This window comes from Rhinopithecus roxellana, chromosome 3 (assembly GCF_007565055.1).
Source record: "Rhinopithecus roxellana isolate Shanxi Qingling chromosome 3, ASM756505v1, whole genome shotgun sequence".
Taxonomy (NCBI): domain Eukaryota; kingdom Metazoa; phylum Chordata; class Mammalia; order Primates; family Cercopithecidae; genus Rhinopithecus; species Rhinopithecus roxellana.
In genome coordinates this window covers 37,395,203-37,416,090 of record NC_044551.1, presented here as the reverse complement: position 1 = coordinate 37,416,090, position 20,888 = coordinate 37,395,203, and the positions used below count along the sequence as shown (strand labels likewise).

The following is a 20,888-nucleotide window of genomic DNA, read 5'->3' as shown; positions in this document are numbered from 1 at the left end:
TCGTTATTAGAATGACTGTACCATCTCTGTTCTCAACTCATTCATAATCTAGGAGAAAGGTAAAACAATAAAAAGCAATAAACACCAAGTACGTGGAACTGCACTATTTAGTGTTTTGTAAGTCTTCCAGGCATTGTGTAGTAAGCGTGTAGAAATAATTGTAGTTTCTTCTCCAGTTATTTTCCCAGTTGGAGGAGAAAGATTCCAATAACTGGAACACCAAAAATTAAATGGCTGAGCCATATCTCTAAGAAATAAAAACGCATACGCCTACACACACACACACATATATATATTATATACACTCCCCCCACCCCATTTACCAAAATAGAGAGCAGTACAGCTTAGTAGCTAAAAGCACGGGCTCTGGAGTTAACTTTCTTCCTGTCCTGCAGCGATTGTGGGGAAGTCAGGTCACCTGTCTGCCTCTCCGTTCCGTCAAATGGGGTTCTGGGTCCCTATAAAGATTCAGTGACATGATATGTGAGGGGCTTAGAACAGCGAACGGCACGTAACCGCCCAAAGGTTGACAGCTGCTATTAGTTGGTGTGGTGGTAGTTTGTATCCTTATTATCGTTATTAATACGGCTGTCTCTAGATGAGCAAACACGCGCTCTCACTTCTTCCCACATCCAAGAATGGGTCCCAAACGAGAGATCCGGTGTAAACGTCCGCTCCCAACTAAGTTCTCAGGTGCTGACAACAAGAATTCCCTCACACAAACGTAGCGCTTCAATCACTAAAGCGCCTTCACAGCCCTCGACCCTCCCGCGAGATGTAAGCCGCCCACCGTCAAGTCACCGCATCACTAACGACTTCGGCTGCCCGGGCCCGGCCCCTGAACCTCGCATCCCTACTGCCTCGTCCAGGAAGTTCCGCACCTATCCGGCCGCCACCCTCAGAACAGCCACCGCAGCCGACTCGGCGTTCCTACTGCCCCGGAAGTGCTCCTTCTGCGCAGAGGCGGGACGGGCTGTCCGAGAAAACTTCCGGGTTAAGCTGCCGCTGGGGCCGGAAGGAGCTGAACGGCTGTCGGGTAAGTGACTGCTTGTTTGGGGTCGCTGCGAGGGGGCTGCTAGGAGCGCCTAGGCGTGGATTGCTGTGGCTTGGGGTCGGGAGTGCAGGAGGCGAAAATGTCTGCCATCCTTTTGAAAGTCTGGCCTGGGTACGGGAGTTCGGTCATCGAACACTTACTGAGAGCCAAATACCTGCCAGGCACTACTCTGGGCTCCAGGGATACATCAGTCAGCGAACGGAAGGGCCCTGCTCTCAAGCAGTGCGAGAAGCAGATTATAAACAAGTCAACAAACAGGATTATCTAAGGTGGTAGTAAGTGCTGTAAAGAAATTTAGACTGGATGTGATGGAACGAACTGGGAGAGTAATAAGCCGTAAGAAAATCTGGAATAGAGCATTCCAGGCAGAGAGAATAGCGCGTGCAAAGGCCATATAGTGGGAACAAACTTAGCAAAGTCAAGGAAAAGACAAAGGTCACTGGCTAGAGCAAAAGGAGCAAGATGAGAATGGAGAGACATGAGGCCAGGGACTTGAGCCCAAATCTTGTAAGGCTGATGAGCAAGGATAAAGAGTTTGATTTTTATTTGGAAACCAGTGAAAAACCATCGAAGGTTTCTAAGCAGATGAGTGACATGATCTGATTTATGACTTTAAGATTACTCCTGGGCCCTCATCAGAAAAATGCAGCTCCTCTGTTGCCCTTGAGCAGTGAAAATGCTTGAAATCCAGACTGACAGAGCTAGGAAGATATTAAAATCAATCTTATTGTACAGATAGGAAAAACTGAATCCCAGAGAGGTGAAGGGACTTAGCCTTTTAAGAACTCATGTTTTCCAACTCCATTTAATGCCCTCGGAATTATCATCTTAATTCCCAGATAAGAGTAATTGTCACTGGCAAAACTCTGCAGATGTTTTCCTTTGCTTTTGACAGTAGTTCTCTAAATTTAGGTTCATCTGTATCACCTGGAAGCTAGTTAAAAGTCCAAAAACCAAAACGAAAAAACCTGTTTAAATATAAAATGGATCATTTCCTCTGATTTTCTCTTGTAATGGAAAATGGATAGAATTTGGGGCCAAAGTATGGAATCTTGAGAAGCCACTTATCTTTTAAATGCTGCTGATAAGTATAGCAGCAGTTCTCAAACTTTTTGATCTTAGAATGTCTTTATACTTTTAAAATTTATTGAGAACTTCAAAGGGTTTTTGTTTATAATAGCTATCAATATTTACTATTTCAGAAAACAACTTTTAAAAATTCATTTTAAAATAAATTCATGTTAACATAAATATATAACAATATATATTGTTATACATGTGTGTATATATGTTTTATATATGTGAATAAATATATAACAAAAATATAAAGGATATTTTCCAAAATAAAAAATTATTGAGAATGGCATTGTTTTACATTTTTAAAAATCTCTTTAATGTATGGCTGAATAAAAGACAGATTTTCGTAACTTCTACCTTCATTCTCTTAACAATATCAATCATCATGTAACCTCTAGAAACTTACACCATATTGTGTGAGAATGTAAGTGAAAAAGCAGTATGTCCTAATATTATGTAAATTGTTTTGAAAAAGTCTCAGGGACACCCAGGAGTTCCTGTACCACACTTTAAGAATTACACTGAATTACAGTGATTGTCATGCCAGTAAAAGAAATATTAGTTTGATTTGTAAATCAATAAACCTTTATGCACTTTAAAAATGCAGATGCCCAGGCATCCCCTAGAGATCCCAATTCAATAAGTCAGTGGTGTCAAGAAATCTGCATCTTTAACAAGCACCACAGATTAATTTGATATAAATGGTCTAAAAATTACAGAGTGAGAAAACCAGTCAAATGATTCTCTACAGTGTTCTGCCTACTAAAACTCAAGATAGGTGTCTTTCCTTATCTTCATCTCTCTCCATCAATGGTTTCCAGAGTCTGAAGCTCTGGAAAGTTAGTAAGTTTGTAGCAGACACCTTTCAGACTACCAAGTCGATGAATGTCTGAAGTCAAAATTTTGAGCACTTGCCACAGGCAGTGGCCCTGTGCTAAGGACAGAAGGTTTTTAGACTCTGTCATTCATAATCTTACAGTCTTTTGAACGGATAACTAACTGCTAAGAGGAAAACTGGTAAGTCTTACAATAGCATACTCTCAATGTGCTATGGGACTGACAGAGGAAAAAACAAAAAAACTCATCTGACAAGAGGGCGGGCGTGAGAGGGCTTCCTGAGTAAGGTGAAATTAGAGTTGAATATTGTATTATAGAGAGGGTACAGTTTCCCTCAGAAAGATATTGATGGGAAGGGGCAGAAAGCCTTTTTGTGGTTGTGGTGGTTGTTGTTGTTGTTGTTGTTGTTGTTGTTGTTGAGGCAGAGTCTCAGTTGCCCAGGCTGCAGTGTGGTGGTGTGATCTCGGCTCACTGCAAGCTCCGCCTCCCGGGTTCACGCCATTCTCCTGCCTCAGCCTCCCAAGTAGCTGGGACTACAGGCGCCCGCCACCGCACCTGGCTAATTTTTTGCATTTTTAGTAGAGACTGGGTTTCACCATGTTAGCCAGGATGGTCTCGATCTCCTGACCTCGTGATCCACCCGCCTTGGCCTCCCAAAGTGCTGGGATTACAGGCGTGAGCCACCGCGCCCAGCCATGGGCAGAAAGATTTTTAAGCAAAAGGAACAACTAGAACCAGAACTTTAAGGTGAAAAGTTAGAGAGAATAGAGTAAAACAAGCGTAGTTTAGGCTTTGAGCCATAGGAGGAAAGCAGGATAGATTATAGGATTTAAGCAAATAAACGAATGATAATGATAATCAGCCTGTAGGTGAGGAAACTAAGACCACTGGAGCACATCATAGCTAATTTGTGATAGAGGTGCAACTAAAGACCAGACTTAATGTTTAAATCCATTCATTCCTCCTGCAAGCAATTATTGTACATAGAGGCACCACTGGGCTTCTCATGACTTTCTGTTCTGCTGCCTGAATCTATTCTTGGAGAATTATAATGCCAGATTGGAATTTTAAGCTTATCTCATGGGCAGTGAGAAATCACCAGTAGATTGTAAAATTATCCTGAATTGCTCAGATTTGTGTTTAGGACCAATTCTGAGTGCCACAGTGTTTGGATGGATCATAGAGGTAAGAATGGAGTTAAGGAGATCCATTCTGAAATTAAAGGGATAGTGTGGTATACCCAGGTGAGATAAAAGGGTATGATGTAGGAGAGGAACAATAGGACTTAGCTGAAAAACATGTAGAAAGTGGAATAATAGCAATAGCATATATTTATAATTTACCCACATTAGTTCATCTTATCCTCACAACTACCTTATGAGACAGTTACTGTTAATATTATTTTATTTAATAAGTGTGAAAACTAAGGCCTTGCAAGCCTATGGCTTCACCCAGGGGTAGGATCAGCCACCTTAACTCTAGAGCTCATTCTCCTAACCACTGAACCATGATTGTCTTACAATTTTGATACTGCAAAACTGGAAGAATTGTCTGGCTATTATCTAAGCTGTTCATAAGCTGAACAAGTAGATCTGAGGCTAAGAGGAGTTTTGTCTTAATTAGACTGAGTTTCAAATAGAGATGTTTCAGACTATAGAAGGGGAAAAATGGCCTGGAAAGTCATAAATCTAAGCCTGTTTCATTGATGTTTTTGTCATTTGCATACTGTAGCTATTGAGCAAATACCTATGGCAAAAAAGGATATAAGTTATGGGTATAACTGAAATAATCCTGGATTTAAAGCAAAGCTCTGATAAATACGGAAGATGTTTCTCTGGGTGCCAGAAGATATGTTGAAGTTTGAGCTCAGACTGACCAAATGCTAGTTATGAGGCATATGATGGCTCCAAGATACTACTAGGAATATAAAGGCTATTTTAATTAGAAACTTTTAAGTAAATGGCCCTCAAAGTAGTGATTACTGTTTGAATATCACTAACCTTTGTTATGTTACAGATCCCTATAATAATGCTTGCATCTAGGCAGAACAACTTTGTGTTTGTTCTTTGCAAAGGATAGGGTAGTGCTAACAATCTGCTCTTGATTTGCGTTTTCTCCTCTTTGCCAATTCAGAATGCTGCTTTGTCAATTTGTGTGCCTGGTGTAGGAACTGGTCCATTTTCCAAGTGTGACAGTGCAGGCAAAGAGTGGATGAGCTGTAAATGCAGCCTAGAACACATTTGATTATAGAGAATGAAGTACTAATATCCCAATGTAATTGGAGGTTAAAAAAAAAATACCACCTGGGCATCAATGTGTTTCCCTGCTTTGCATTTTCTCAGAACTATTTCTGCAAACATCGGTTTCCTCAGCCAACTTAATATTGAGTCACCAGAACGGAAATCAGCCATATTACTTCCTTATTTATGTTGAAAATTGGAACAGAATGGAAATATTTCTTCCCTCAGAAGTTGGCAGGAACAGCAACAAGACAATCTGTTAGGGGCGACAGCTATAGGCTCTTCTCTTTCTCTTTTTAAAATAATATAGTCGATATTTTACATGGTTTTCTGGGGTAAAATCATCTACATTTCTGATTCTTTATGATCCTAGCAAAGCTTACATTCTGTATACCTGAAAAATGAAAAAGGAGTTGGATTAAACTTGAGTCTTACACTTATCTATTACATTTTTATTTATTAATGCTGAAGAAAGGTAATATAGGCTGGGTGCAGTGGCTCACGCCTGTCATCCCAGCACTTTGGGAGGCCGAGGCGGGCAGATCACCTGAGGTTGGGAGTTCAAGACTAGCCTGACCAACATGGAGAAACCCTGTCTCTACTAAAAATACAAAAAATTAGCCAGGCATGGTGACGCATGCCTGTAATCCTAGCTACTCGGGAGGCTGAGGCAGGAGAATCGCTTGAACCCAGGAGGCAGAGGTTGCAGTGAGCCGAGATCTCACCATTGCACTCCAGCCTGGGCAACAAGACCGAAACTCCGTCTCAAAAAAAAAAAAGGAAAGAAAGGTAATAAAAAATTTTACCAAGTAACTTCATCCACAAACATCGTATAGCCCTTTTTAACTGATAACAAGAAGGTGACACTTTGGTTTTCCTTTTTGAAATCTATTCTTGGGTTTCAGATGTCAGTTGCTGCATTAAAAATAGCAGGCATGATATATATATCAATTTTTTTTTTTTCCAAATACAAATGCATGTACTCTTGTGTCTCCCATGGCATCTAATATACCTGCCTTAGTGACCTCAGCCCACTTAACTGATTTGGTGAACAATTCTGCATCTGGGGATCTATATGTGAGGAAAAATTAAAGGATTGGAAATGAAAGTAAATAACTGTAGTATAAAGTATCATATGTTCAAAGCATGCAGGCCTAATATTATTATAGGAGGTCCCAAACATGTAAGTGAATTGCATTCCTAAAACTTAAAATTTGTCTTTTCTCTGTTGCATTCACAGCATAATTACTTTTCAGTCACATCGTCTTAGATATAGTTAGTTGTTTCTGTGCTGTCTTTCAAGCTGGTTTGTAAATTCTTGAGGGTCTAGGACAGTATCCTAATTCTCCTTAGCAATTCTTGCACCACCTACTCTACTTCATCTTCCACGATGGGTCCTTGACCTAGTTGAGCTGTTGTTTTAAAGTCATTAGTCTAGAATGAGCAGAATGGTCATAGTCAATGCGATTTGTGTTGCAAGAAGCAGAAACCTATTCAAGCTGACTTAGCAAAAAGGAGACTTAGTGTGAGGAAATAATAGTACCCTGATACCAAGGATGATTTGTTCTTCCCTCACTGTTTTTTCTGCTTTGTCACCTCCTTGGACACGTATCTTTGCCAGTGTTTCTCTCACAGCTGCTGAACAGCCTGTTACCTGCAAATGGGTTATATCTGTTAGTCTCTCAAATCAGAAGTCCTCTGTGTTCAGGATGTACATGGTATGAGTGAAGTGCCCAGTATTAACTAGATGTGTAAGGCTATTGTGCAACCTCTTTCTCTTGTGACTCAAAATCAGTGTATCAGGCTACTTCTGCCATGTTTGGCCTGAGAGCAATTTAAGGGAGTTTATAGTGTTTTCCTAAATCCTGTCTGGTAGGTTTCTGTAAACTTCTAGTAGAGGCAAATGGCTGTGTCTGTACAACACAGGAACCGCAAATCTTGGCCACATGGGCAGTTTGCTTGCCACACTCCACTGTGTAAGGAAGAGAATAGAGATCTATGATGAAGATTGCCTGGCAGCCACAGATACAGGTCAATCACTTTTTGTGAACTTAATCTTTTTTCTCCTGCGTTACCATTTCCCCATTTATTGCATTGTTTGCACATTCGTCTTCACTTTTGTGGTTTTAATTTTGAGTAAAATTTAATAAAGGTGTTTCTTTTTTAAGAGTCATAGGAGAGCCAGGAAGTTGAATTCTATCAGGCACCAAAGCAGCATGTTTGAGCTTCTCTCTTTCCCCTGCTTCTCTTCCTGTCTTCCCACTCTCTCCCTTCCCTATTCCTCTTGTCCTTTCTCACAGCTTCTGCTTGTATGTGGTCCAAACCTGACTGCCTCAGCCCCCACATGCCTTCTTTTCCTCAAATGACCCTGACCCACAAGGGTCTCAATTCCAAGTTCCAAGAACAAAGATTCTATTACCTTACTTTGCCAATGGATTGTCTTCCTCCTAGGCCCAAGAAGATAGGGATAGGGATCAAAGAGGGGAGCCATGGGGTAAGTAGATCACAACAAAGCTTCTCTACCACAAACTGAGAACACATACAATGTCATATCATGGTTGGTATCCAAGCTCAGTTTACAATGCCTGTATGCTCCATAATATTGCAAAATGTTTGCATTGAGAAAAAGAAAAATGTGAAATTTTAAATTTAAGATTAAAATTGCATAATGGTGTCCCTTTCCCCCCAACCCCCAAGATTTTTAAATGGTTGCATGGTATTCTGAGTGTTTTATAATGATGTAACTGTCAAATGTAAATTTTAGTACAGTATCTGAAAGAACCATGAACAATAATAATAGAGCTTATTCAGTGATTACCATTGCCAGACTCTGTGTTTTATATGTACTCCCTCATTCAGACTTTGCAATAATCCTGTGAGAATAGATTCTGTTATTTTGCCTATTTTAAAGATGAGGGGCTGAGGCAGGGAGATTAAGTCATTTATAAAAGTTGCAAGGCTGGTTAGTCAGAGATAGTATTTGAATCCTATACTCTGAACCTCTCTGCTACGCAGCTTTTATTAGAGACCTTCAATTATGCTGATCCAGAGTAATCTAAATCTAGAATGTAATGTGAGTGATTATATCTCTCACTGGAAATATTCAAACAGCCTGAAACACCATTCTGCAGGTCAGTTGTAGAGGAAATTGAGGAACTGTATTAGCGGCCCTTAGATGCGGTACATGAATCCAACGCCTCAAAAACACCCAAGGAGCCAATTAAAAGTCATAAATTCCAAGGCGCAAACGCAGAGTTTCTTACTCGTTCTGGGGTAGGACCCGGGAATTCATGTTTTTGAAAAGCTCTTCTGGCAATTGTGACACTCAACCTGGTTTGGAAACTGCACTTGCTCATCTTTTATTCCTACCATTATCCTCTAGGACAAGATGGTAAATGAAGATAACAGATTGGGAGTCAGAAGAATGCCTTTAATTAGGTGCTTTTACGGTCTTTCAAGATTGTTAGCATTGACTGGTTTTGTTTCAGAGAATTTATAATAAGTAACTGTATGTCAGTTTGAACAATTATAATCCCTGTTACATAACATTATTCAGTTTATAAAGATCCGTCACATACTGAATCAAATTTAAACTAATCTCCATCAATATTTATTGAGCATGTGCTAGTTATGACGTATAGCAATAAAAAATATAGGCCTTGTTCTTAAGGGGTAGGTGAGATGGGATAGACTGCCTGGCAGTGCAGAGCAGCATATACCAGCACCAGATGAGTAGGGTAGGTGGGGAGGGCTCTGGGGTAAAGGAGAAGCCATCCTTTATACAGCTATACTCTGAATTTATGTAGGAGGAATAGCTAAGGCCTTGATAGGAGGTTCAGGAAGTTTGTGGGAAGGCAGAATTCCATGTGGCAGTTATGCTTTGCCAAGCCTTGTGTTGGTGAGGACACTGATTGCCCTGCAGCCCTCGCCTGTAACAGCTGTTCATTCTGCTGAAGTTCCTGAATATCAGAGCAGGATGACCGAGTCCATTTCCTTTCTTTCCAGTTTCTTCTACACTAGGGGAATGTGACAATACTCCCAGGTGATCTGCCCACGTTTGAGCCTGTCAGTTCTTTGACCTCTTCATCATGGACAAATATCTCCCTCACTCACTTCAGCCACTGCGGCTTCCGGAGTCCATCTCCAGTTTCGCCATTGGCCCAGTTAGTTCCCCTCCAGAATCAGGAATCAGACGCAGCATTTTTGGCCACTGCCTCTCTTTACCACAATTTTTTTAGCTCTTTTTCGTGAACAACTCCTGACCAGTGACCCCTCTCCTTTTTCCCTGTCCCTTGGCCCTCTACCTTGAGTGCTTTCCTTCCAATTTTTATTCCTCTTTATTCTTCAGGTCCTGCACCTGAAGAATATTGGTGCTGTACACCTCTCTTTCTCAGAGGCTTTCCATGATGAGATTAACTCCCCAGGTCGGGTCCTCCTGTAGCATCTGTATTTTCCCTTGGGTAACATTGAGTATGTTTTGTATATATGTAGTTAGTGTCCATCGTCTGCCAGACTGAGCTTCATGGAGGACGAGACTGTGGGGCAGTAGGTAGGCACATGGTAGGTGCTCAGTAGATACTGTTGAATATATGAAAATGTATCCCTCCAATCTAAAACTCAGTGGTGGGGAAGAGTAGAAAGGAAGGAGATGGCAGGATAAGAAACAAAATGGCATTAAAATAAACTGGAGTTGTGGGGGGCTTTTGGTTTTGGTTTTGGTTTTGGTTTTGGTTTTGGTTTTACTACAGAGAGAGCAAGCCTCCAGCTCAGAGCCTTAAGCAGGGAGTAGTATCTCTGGAAGCTAATAACACTTCTTTGTTTTCATTATGTTTATGTGTACGGTTACTTTTGTCCACAGAACCAATATAGAATTTCCTTTTTAAATAAATATGAAAGTAAAGATAAAATGAGTTGATTTAAAAGAAAAGCAGAAATGATGATAATTTGGTTCATGGATATAGTAAAAACAAACAAACAAAAATGGCAGGAGAAGGAATGAATGAAGTTTGGAAAATGCTGCCATGGATGAAGCTATAGGAACTCCTAATCAAAGTTCTGGGGAAAGCTTGGAGCATTTTTTCAGCACACTCATAGCCTATAACCATTGAGAACCACTGATCTAGAATAAAGTACAGAATTATGTCCTCCAATTGCTGTATATCTTGTAGTGAAAAAGAACTTGGAAACTTACATGTCAAGCCCCTAGCACAGTGGTTGGCTTATGGCAGTCATTCAATAAATGTTATTTCCATTGTTTCTACCCATCACCCTCTCCTATAAAAGAGACCATATTCTAAGCTAGATTCTCCTGCTAACTTGTAGCATATCATAAGAAGCAAATCACTGTGCACTGAATCAATTAGATTATATTACTTCTAAAATCCCCTCTCTGCCTAAGTCTTTGTTTCCTTTAGTGTCCTTTTAGTACGGCTTTAGGAGGAAATGGAAATAAACACATTGAGTATGTCATGTATAGCCAAAGTCTGAAGTTTTTTTATTTTACTCTATATACTCCATCCTTAAATTTTAAAGATTTAGAAACGTATTTGTCACCATTCAGCCATCCTTTAAAGGGCTAATGAAAATTAAATGACATTTGCACCATACTGTAATTTGACTTTGAGATATTTAATGGCAAAATACAGTGATTCATTGCTTTTTATGTTCTGTGATCAAGCAGCCTTCATATAAGTATAAAGGAGAGTAAATGTGATTTCCAAAACTAATTATCTTGGGGCTTTATAAGACATGAAGCTAGGCATTTCATCCCATATTTTATAGAAATAAAAGTTGAAATTTTTCTTTGAGAGTCGGTGGCTTAAAGGGGGCATCAGATTACCAGGAAGGTGATCATAAATACAAAGACTTTTGGAGTAGGATGTTATTTTGCCTTTTATTCATGATATTTTGCTCTTCTTTTAAATTTTTCTAACAATCTGTCCCTGTAGTTTTATATTTGCATTTCTACTAACTAGACACTTAAGATGTCAATTCCTCCCTTAGCTAGTTTACAGAGTTTGAGCTAGAAATTTTTACAAACTATTAAATACAGTGTATTTTGTCTCTTGGTATTGGAGAAACTATTAAAAGAAAATTCTGTTGTCTAGCGTTCTTGTCCATGAAGGAGGTTCCATAGCTTTAGAGGTCAATAATTCTATTTATATGTATGCAGTAAATGCACTTTTCTTTCCAATGTTAAAACAACCCACCTCAAGTGTCCCTGCATTATTTATATGTAACATATCTTTATACTTGAAGTACTCAAATTTTGAGCTCCATGGTTGTGGTTATGATATGTGAGTTGATTTACATTATTGATATAACAACAGATGGTAATGGTGCATGTTGAAATAAAAGATCATTAAGATAAATATTTTAGCCTTCATTGGCTCCCTGTTGCATAAAATTTGTCAGAATGAAATAGAATCATGGCATTTCAGAACTGGAAGAGTCCTTAGAGATTATCTCATCCAGTCCCTTATTTGACAGATGAGAAAACAGAAGCCCAGAGAGAATGCTGCTTGCCAAGGTCGTACAGCTAGTTAGCAGCAAAGTTAGGACCAAAATCTAGGTCTGCTATTTCCCAGTTTATTGCTTTTTCTGCTGTCTCTGAGATTTTTAGGTCCTGTTCCATCTAATTACTCTCCAGTGTCAGCACCAATTATTCTAATTCACATCTATTCATTTCTGGAACATACAGAGTTTCACCCCATTATGAATCTCAGTTGGTTAAACTTTGTATTTGGCTTTCTTTTAGGTTGTTCTCCACTCACATCTTTTAATCTTGAAGACTAGAAAATATAACTGGATCTACCATTTTTGTGGAAAATTTCTCTACCAAGCAATAAATTACCCGCTGTGCTCTTGTTGTAGTGTAGAAGTTTTTGAGTTCTCCAAATCTAAACAAGATTTTCTTCCATTTTCCCATGAAGCTACATTGTTGCTTATTCACTTTAGTGGCAAGTATTGTGCCAGCTGCTTTTGTTTTGGAAGATGTGGACTTCAACCAAATGGTTTCACTGGAAGCAAATCGTAGTTCTTACAATGCATCCTTTCCCTCAAGCTTTGAACTGTCAGCAAGTTCCCACTCGGATGATGATGTCATCATAGCCAAAGAGGGAACTAGCGTTTCAATTGAGTGTCTTCTCACAGCCAGTCACTATGAAGATGTCCATTGGCACAATTCAAAAGGACAGCAACTGGATGGCAGAGGCAGAGGTAACTGGTCAGGATATAATGAATCAAGGTTACTCATTTCCTGTTCTGTCTTCTTATTTTTTAACAAGTTAAACAAGAAGTCTCAAAGATAAGGTGCCAAAGTGAATAGTTTAAAACATTTGAAAGGTCTAGAGTGTTGCACCTATCAGAAAAAGCAAAATAATTATAATTATTTAACCAGAAGAAGAAAAAAAAGAATCCTTGTAAATTTAAAAGATGTTCACATGATGGCAATGAACTATTTTCTCTCCTTCTGATCAGTTGGTTTTCTTCTTCATTGAAGATAGAGTAAATCAGGGCTGCTGCATACAACTGTACAGAGGGTATACAACACAACTCTAGGAGCACCCTTCACCTAGACTACTATGTCAGTAGTGCAGTGTGGTGGCCCTTTGTGAATACATCCAGAAGGGTTTTGGCTAGACTTAAGAAAATTTGTTATAAATAAAAAAGTTTTGCTCTGAAATGAGTTACTGTAAACTTTAGAGGAAATCCAGGACATTTTTGAAAATGAGTATCAATCTGTGTGTAAAACTTTGACGTCAGGTCTCAGAGAATTAGAACGGCACTATGGAACGTGTAAGCCCTTCCAGCTCATTTTTTTTCTATGCTATACCTTAATTTATTGGAAAAGAGAAATTTTTTTTGCATTTTTTTGTTTCTGTCTTAAAAATCACATAAACGTAGTGATAATGTGTTCAAGGTCTACTTTTTGACAGATTTTTATTTAATTTTGCTATTCATGGATCTGTGAATATATCTTAATCCAGACTACTCCTAACCAGTGTTCTGTTTTAAAGATCTTTTTGATGAGTACTTGAGTTATAATGGATCTCAAAAAGAAATCACCATGAAAAGCCAAAGGGATGAAGATTAAATTCTAAGATCCCCACAAGCTATACTTTAAGAAATTTTTTTGTTAGGAAGATACTGTAGCCTTTTGAAATATAAAAGGATATTGATTATTCATATTAGGCTGGAAAATACAAAAGGAGACAGGTGATACTTCCTTCAGACATATGCACTAAATATTTTCATCTATAGACTGAGTGACTAGTCACCAAGGAATTGAAGAGTGTGAATTGTTAGAGTATTTTTAATCAGCATGTTTAAAATACATAACTATTGAATTAGAATATCTAGAGTGATACCTGGAATGTGTACTTTGAACATGATTTGGGGTTCCATATTTGGACCCACTGAACCAGACTCCTATCTTCTCTGGGCTCTGTGATATCCTGACCAAACACCTCTGAGATTTGAATTATTCATTCAGTGTCATCACTGTAGACTGACTGCATAAACAAAGCCTTAGGTTAAGACAAGACCAGCCGAGTGGAATGGCAGTTTTATTTTTCTATTTTGCCTTTACTTTGAAAACCGCTAACATCTATCATTGATGCTTTCAGCAGCAGCTCTGGAAAATTGTATTTAATTTTATGAATCTCAAGTGAGAGGAGTTTAAAGAGCATGTCAGTCTAGTATAAGGTTCATAAATCTTGAGCTATTATCAGCAAGTGAACTAGAGAGTTTAGATTGTGGTTGTAGTGCAATGGTTGATGAATGGAGTCTTTGTAGTTCATCATACCTTGGATTCAAATGGTGTCGTTTCCATAGCTCCAAGTTCATAGAACAGAAGCTTATAGAAAATGGCTATATTCATAACTACATGTTTTCGTCTTCTTGTATTAGTGAAGTGATGGCTCTTAAATATATTAATAGCTGTAGGATTGAGGTAAGTTTGGATGATGATGAAAATGGACAAAATCCAGAGTCCTTACTAATTTATGTGCCACTAAAATAATCCAGAACCATAGAATCTTGGGGATGAAAGAGATTTTGAAGGTTGGGCACTCAAGTCAGTGCTTAACAAGCAGTCCGCTAACCTCCCCTGGGACACCACCTCTAGTCATTGGAATGCATCCCCACACTGCAGGTTAGCCCATGCATTCCAACTTTGAATGGCTTTCATAGTTAAAGCACAGAGTGCTTTGGGAATGTATCACAAAAGTAGGAATTATGCAAGCAGAGCCAAGTTATTGAAGGATGTTGAATCAAGATGGGTAATCAATATGCTTTGCTTTTCTTACACTTGTGTATTTCTATATACATGTTCCCTGAATGAAAATACCTTCACATGTGTAAGAGAGGCAGTATGTTTTAGGTTGAAAATAGAAGGAAGCATAGGCATCTTAAGGGTAACTTTATTCTTTTTGCCAAGCTTTTCATTTACCATGACTTGTGAGATGTATTTTTTGGCCTGTGTTTCAGTTACTCTTGCCAGAAAATCAAGATATCACCATCAACAAACGTTTCTTAACAACAAAAAAAATGGATATGTGCAAGGCATACCAGATTGGGCAGTTAATTGAACAAATGCATTAAATTGCTAGGGTTTTTTTTTTTTTTTAATAATTTCTTCTTGTTATATAAGTTCACTATGGAAAGTGAGTAAACACAGTTAGAAGAAAATAAAAATTACTCATAAAAATTTAAAATATCATTATTTTAAATCATTGTTTTATATTTCTGAGACATACCCTCATAATATATGAAAATGTATTGGTTGCAATGTGATGTAGACACACAGATGTGTATAAACTATAAGCTTTTTTTATGATTAGTCATTTAGCATTTTGTACACATACCTGTTTCACAGAAAGGCTTTTGAAGTCTTAACAGTGAAAAGGAAGCTATGTTAATTATTAGTGTCATGAAGGAAGATCTTGATTTCCTTTTAAGATCCAAACTAATTAAATTCTGATTCTGGACATCACAATCTGCCCTGTTTTTTACATGATTTAAACAGACGGTAGAATCTAACAAATCAGTTGAGTTAAAGTACTTTAATGAAGTGGAGGAATATTGATAAGGCAGCGGCCATATTTAGTAATCTTCTTTTTGCTATAATTTTTTTTTCATTTCTGTTCGATTATCAGGTGGAAAGTGGTTGGTTTCTGATAACTTCCTAAACATCACCAATGTAGCTTTTGATGACCGTGGGCTCTATACCTGTTTTGTCACCTCTCCAATTCGTGCCTCCTACTCTGTCACCCTACGTGTTATCTTCACCTCAGGAGACATGAGTGTCTATTACATGATTGTTTGCTTGATTGCCTTTACAATCACACTCATCTTGAATGTCACACGGCTGTGCATGATGAGCAGCCATCTTCGCAAGACTGAGAAGGCCATCAATGAGTTCTTTAGAACTGAAGGGGCTGAGAAACTTCAGAAGGCCTTTGAGATTGCAAAACGTATCCCCATCATTACCTCAGCCAAAACTCTGGAGCTCGCCAAAGTCACACAATTTAAGACCATGGAGTTTGCTCGTTATATTGAAGAACTGGCAAGAAGTGTCCCTCTTCCACCTCTTATTCTAAACTGTCGAGCCTTTGTTGAGGAGATGTTTGAGGCTGTGCGAGTGGATGACCCTGATGACCTGGGTGAAAGAATTAAAGAGAGACCTGCCCTGAATGCTCAAGGTGGCATCTATGTCATTAACCCAGAGATGGGACGGAGTAATTCACCAGGAGGAGATTCAGATGATGGCTCTCTGAATGAACAAGGCCAGGAAATAGCAGTTCAGGTTTCTGTCCACCTTCAATCAGAAACCAAAAGTATTGATACAGAGTCTCAAGGCAGCAGTCATTTCAGTCCGCCTGATGATATAGGATCTGCAGAATCTAACTCTAACTACAAAGATGGGGCATATGAAAACTGTCAGCTATAACCTACAGTGCTGTAACCCAGTACCTACAAAATCAGCTCTCAGAAAAGGAACCTGTTTCTTAGAAGAAGTAACATTTTGCCAAAAGTTTTGGGGGTTTCCCTTTGTTAATATTAAGCACTTCAGAACGTGAATTGCCAAAGTCTTCATTAGAAGGCAGCGTTTTTCCTATCTGATACTTTTCAGTCATTTTCCTTAGAGCTTGATTAAATTATGCATGCTAAGATTTAAAGAAGCCTCAGATAAATATGATGGGAAAAGCACTGAACTAAGAGTCCCATGGTTTCTCTTCTGGTCACAGTTCTTCCATTGGTTGGATCTGATACATATCTTGGGACTTCAGTTTTTCCATCAATAAGATGAGGGATTAGATGAGATCTGAGGTTGTTTCTAGCTCTATAGCTTCTTAACCCATCACCTTTAAATTACCAGAATCTTCACTCATCTCTCTAAGTAAACCTTTCCCTGGACTTTTACTCCCTTCTTTTGGAAAGGATTAAGCTGAGATCTGAATTTCCACACCAATGTCATAATGCATAGAGGTTTTTGATAAACATCTGGGTGTTTTTCAGATGTTTTGCCATGTGGAGCATATGATGATATGTGTAAGGGTGAATCTGTTCAATGTAGCACATGTCTGTATGGTTATACAGATGTCAGGTAGCTAATTGCTCATTTGTAAACTACTTTCCATGAGTAAATTGGTCCTTGTTGGGGGTGTATCATCTTTTTAACTTACTGAGACGTCATTTTAGTTCATTGAGGTTGGCAGGGATTTCCCAGCTGATCTTCCAAAGTGAGCAGTTTATTTCTAAGGAATAACGTCTTTGATGCTTTTAGAATAAGAACAGTGTCAAATCATCTGTCTTCTGGAAACTCATGGATTTTGATATTTCTTTTAATAGAATTTCTCAGGCTTTCCCTTTTTAAAAGTTTTGGACTCTACAAATAGGTTCTATATTTGGGATCTCATCCTAGGAGAAAACCCAGAACTGGATTCCTCCTAAGACCTCTGTCAACCCTCCTGCCCTCTGTGGTCTTAAGTATGGTGCTATAGGTTGCATGCCTCTTTATCGTGTTTGTTTGGTTAATATTTTGTTGTTGAGGTTTTTGTTTACTTCAGATACATAATTCTGAGCTATGGCTGCTTTTGTAGCCTTTCCGAGAAGCACTAACCTGAAATAAGATTGGATAATTGTGAGGGTGTGTTACTATATTAAAATACACATACAACTGATCTAGACATCAAGAGGAAGAAAAATGATGGATGATGCCACCTGGTTCAACTGTATATAATAAACACTTAAGATGACATTTCTTGCCTGCCTGAGATCTGATATAATGGAATTGTAAATACTCTTCAGAACAATTTCTTCAGCTACAGGAAGCATGGTGCCATATAATTTTAAGAACTTGGCAGTGGAGCTCCATTTGGGGCTTCACGTTTCTTCATTTGACTTCTGATTATTGAAGCATTACTTCAGCTACAGGCTTCTGAGGGAATGTTCAGAGGAGCTTTTATTGGGATTTTAATTTAAGGTTTCAGACAGAGGCAGGAAATTCAAAGTGTGACCAGATAAAACTCATGCCTCCCTTTGTCCAGGCTTATCAGAAGTAATACATCTGCTCTGAATAACATGAATGAATCAATGTGCAGTTTTATCAGATGGCATCATGGATAAAGATGATAATGCTGCCTTTTCTGTCTCTCAGGCTGTTTCCATGGGAACCTCTAGAGCCAAATAAAAGCTAACCAATCATTTAGCCAAAGCTTGCCTTGGCTCATAGACTGATATTTCTTTAAGGAAAATTGTTTTTATATATTTGGCTATGAGAGCAAAGGCTCTTGAACATATCCTAGATTATGGAACACATTTTTCCCTTCCCACAGTGCTTCTCTTGAAAAATTAAATTTTTTTTTCTGTCCACCCAGACTGGAGTGCAGTGGCAAGATCATAGCTCACTGCAGCCTCCAACTCCTGGGGTCAAGCGATCCTCCTGCTTCAGGCTCCCAAGCAGCTAGGACTACAGGTGTGTACCACCTTTTCTGGCTAATTTTTGTTATTTTTTGTAGAGATGGGGGTCTCACTTTGTTGCCCAGGCTGACCTTGAGCTTGTGGCTTCAAATGATCCTCCTGCCTCACGTCCCAAAGTGTTGAGATTACAGGCATGAGCCACTGTGCCTGGCCAGAAGAAATTTTAAATCCCTTGTCTGGGGTCAGTCTTCTAAACATCCCTCAGATTTCAGATAGTACTTTCAACCCTGTCCTAACGTAGCAGGTTTGCGGTAATCTCTTAGAATATAGCTTGTCAGATTAGAGAATGGTTTTACCCCACGTGTTCTCGTAGGAGACATTATTATTTGGAACCTTAAGGTAGACATGTTTAAAATCAAAGTCCTAAGAAACAGAACTTTGGAAAAATGGAGGAAATGTTTTTAAAATCTGTAAGTTTGCATAATACTGTATAGTAACTAAATGCAGGCTACGCCATTGTATCCTGGTTATTTTAGAAACATAGAGGTGGCCTAATTTGGTGGCCAAAGTAACTGGTTTACTTTGAGTGTACCAGCTTATGGTGCCATTGATGAGGAATTAAAGTAGGTCAAAATTTAAATGGAGTTGATATTACTTCATAAAGCTAGTTTTCAAGAGGAAGAAAACCACACTAATATTTTCTGTATCTAATCAAATACTCTTCACATATAATTAAGCCTCATGTTATCTTTTTGTAAAATCCTTAACCTTTTGAACTTCAACTACAGTCTGAAAGTCTTGATGGTAACTATAGTGTAATTATCTTTTTGTCCCACTGGATTTTATAGTTAGTGGAAAATGCCTTTACAAAATGTATTTAAAATAACTCTGTCATCTCATTTGTAAATTTTGTCATGTATTGTAATATAGTGAACATTATTGTCCTTATGAAATGGTAGCTTTGTGAAATACATTCACTAAAAATCAACATTTGAACATCTTTATGATTCCTTACCAGCTGAAGCCAGATAGACAGGTATCAATTGAGGTGATGCCCCACTTGAGTTTATAGGCTGTTTGATAACTGCCTGTCCTCCAAATTGTGTAGGTATATGTTATGATGGTTTAATTCTTGAGTAAGGGCCAACACGCATTTGTATTTTCTAATACAAGTACCTTGTATTAGAAAGTACCTTGTACTTTCTACCAAGTACCTTGATAGAAATATCTTGGAAATTGCAGACCTGGAACAGTTTTGAGAAGACTCCTGGCTTCTTTTTTGCCTCACTTAACAAATATCTTAAGGTCAAAGCAATATCTGTGCACGGCTTTCCTTTTGCTCTTCCAGACACGTGAGCCTGTTGGTATAGTCCTCTTCACCCTCTGCATGTAGCATCACCCTAGATAGACTTTTGTCTCTTGGGTCCCAGATGGCACAGGAGCACTGCATGCTTGTTTTCTAGAGCCCAGCCAGTCATGGGTGCTAGCCTTGTCTCCACACACCAGCAAGTAGAACCCAAGTGTATTGCATAAATACTTCCTGAGTACCAGTAAGAGAATGCATTCTTTTCTTATCTAGGGCAGGAATGTTGAAAATGCTCAGCCTTACATAGAAACTCCTAGATTTTCATTAATGCATTTCACGAAAGTATTTCATATGATTCAGATGATATTTAAATTGTCGGCATTTTAATAAATATTTGCATTATAATTTTGTCTCTTTTTTTAAAAAAAGTCATACTTGAATATAATTTATTAAACGTTCAATGGAGTATATAGTCTATTTGAAATTTTCTATAGAGTATGTTTCATTTGTATGTTTGATGAAATTTGTATGTTTGATGAAATTTGATGTTAATGATTTTAAATGGGTAATTTTTGGGGGGGAGGGTGGTCTCACTGTGTCACCCAGGCCAGAGTATGATGGCATGATCATGGCTCACTGCAGTGTCAACCTGGGCTCAGCAATTCTGCCTCAGCCTCCTGAGTAGCTAGGATTATAGGTGCACGCTAATGCATATGGCTAATTTATGTGTGTGTGTGTGTGTGTGTGTGTGTGTGTGTGTGTGTGTATGTAGAAATGGGTTTCGTTATGTTGCCCAGACTGGTTTCTATCTCCTGATCTCAAGTAATCCTCCTGCCTGGACCTCCCAAACTGCTGAGTTTGCAATCATGAGCCACAGCCCGCAGCATAGGAGCCAGTATGGCTGGAATCTACTTTGACCTTACTAATATTTACACCTAAGCACTGTGTATGTTTTCAGTGCTATGAGCTACACTGAGATGGATATCCTGCCCACAACGGGCCTGCAGATACCAGACTATCCTCCCTAGGCCTAAATACAGCAATTTACTCTTCTGAAGTAAAGCATTCTTGGCAAAGGCAAGAGCTTGAGGAAAAAAAGAGGATTTGGTACATTTTAAAAGAGCTTGTGATTATAGTGTGTAGTTTATGGTGAGATTTGGCGGGCAGGAGGGTTAGTTCTGGTAGAAGCAAAAGTCTGCAGTCCCATCAGGATGAAGAGTGGTGATGGTTAATGCATGGAAAAGCACAAGGTTAGGAGAACGCAAAGGCAACAGATGGGAGGTGAAACTCATTACTTAAATGCCACAGACTCCTTAGAATGAAAATCTAGCCTTTATCTCCCTATGGCAAAACATTGCTGGACTTTAAATCCTGATTTCACCCCTAGCCTTGTAACCATGGACAAGGGCTTCAGCCTTTCTCGGCTTCAGTAAAATGGAATTGATAATGT

At 38.8% G+C, this 20,888-nt stretch overlaps 2 protein-coding genes across 6 annotated transcripts in view; one reads left to right on the top strand and one right to left on the bottom strand.

Annotated features, from left to right (window-relative positions):
- FAM114A2 (family with sequence similarity 114 member A2) overlaps window positions 1-963 on the bottom strand; it is a 53,262-nt gene extending 52,299 nt beyond the window's left edge. The window contains exons 1-2 of one of the 5 annotated variants that reach the window (XM_030927146.1): window positions 882-935; window positions 324-458 (exon numbers count right to left, since the gene is read on the bottom strand). The gene's annotated coding sequence lies outside the window, so the exon portion shown is untranslated. Of the gene's footprint in view, window positions 1-323 lie in introns of all 5 variants that reach the window. The other 4 variants (XM_030927147.1, XM_010360534.2, XM_010360535.2 and 1 more) reach the window with 4 other exon arrangements.
- Window positions 964-989: 26 nt separating this feature from the next.
- Window positions 990-19,906, top strand: MFAP3 (microfibril associated protein 3). The gene is made up of 3 exons (XM_010360538.2): window positions 990-1,036; window positions 11,966-12,426; window positions 15,366-19,906. Exons 2-3 carry the CDS (start codon window positions 12,135-12,137, stop codon window positions 16,157-16,159), a joined length of 1,086 nt encoding a protein of 361 aa, XP_010358840.1. The 5' UTR covers window positions 990-1,036; window positions 11,966-12,134; the 3' UTR covers window positions 16,160-19,906.
- Window positions 19,907-20,888: the final 982 nt, after the last annotated feature.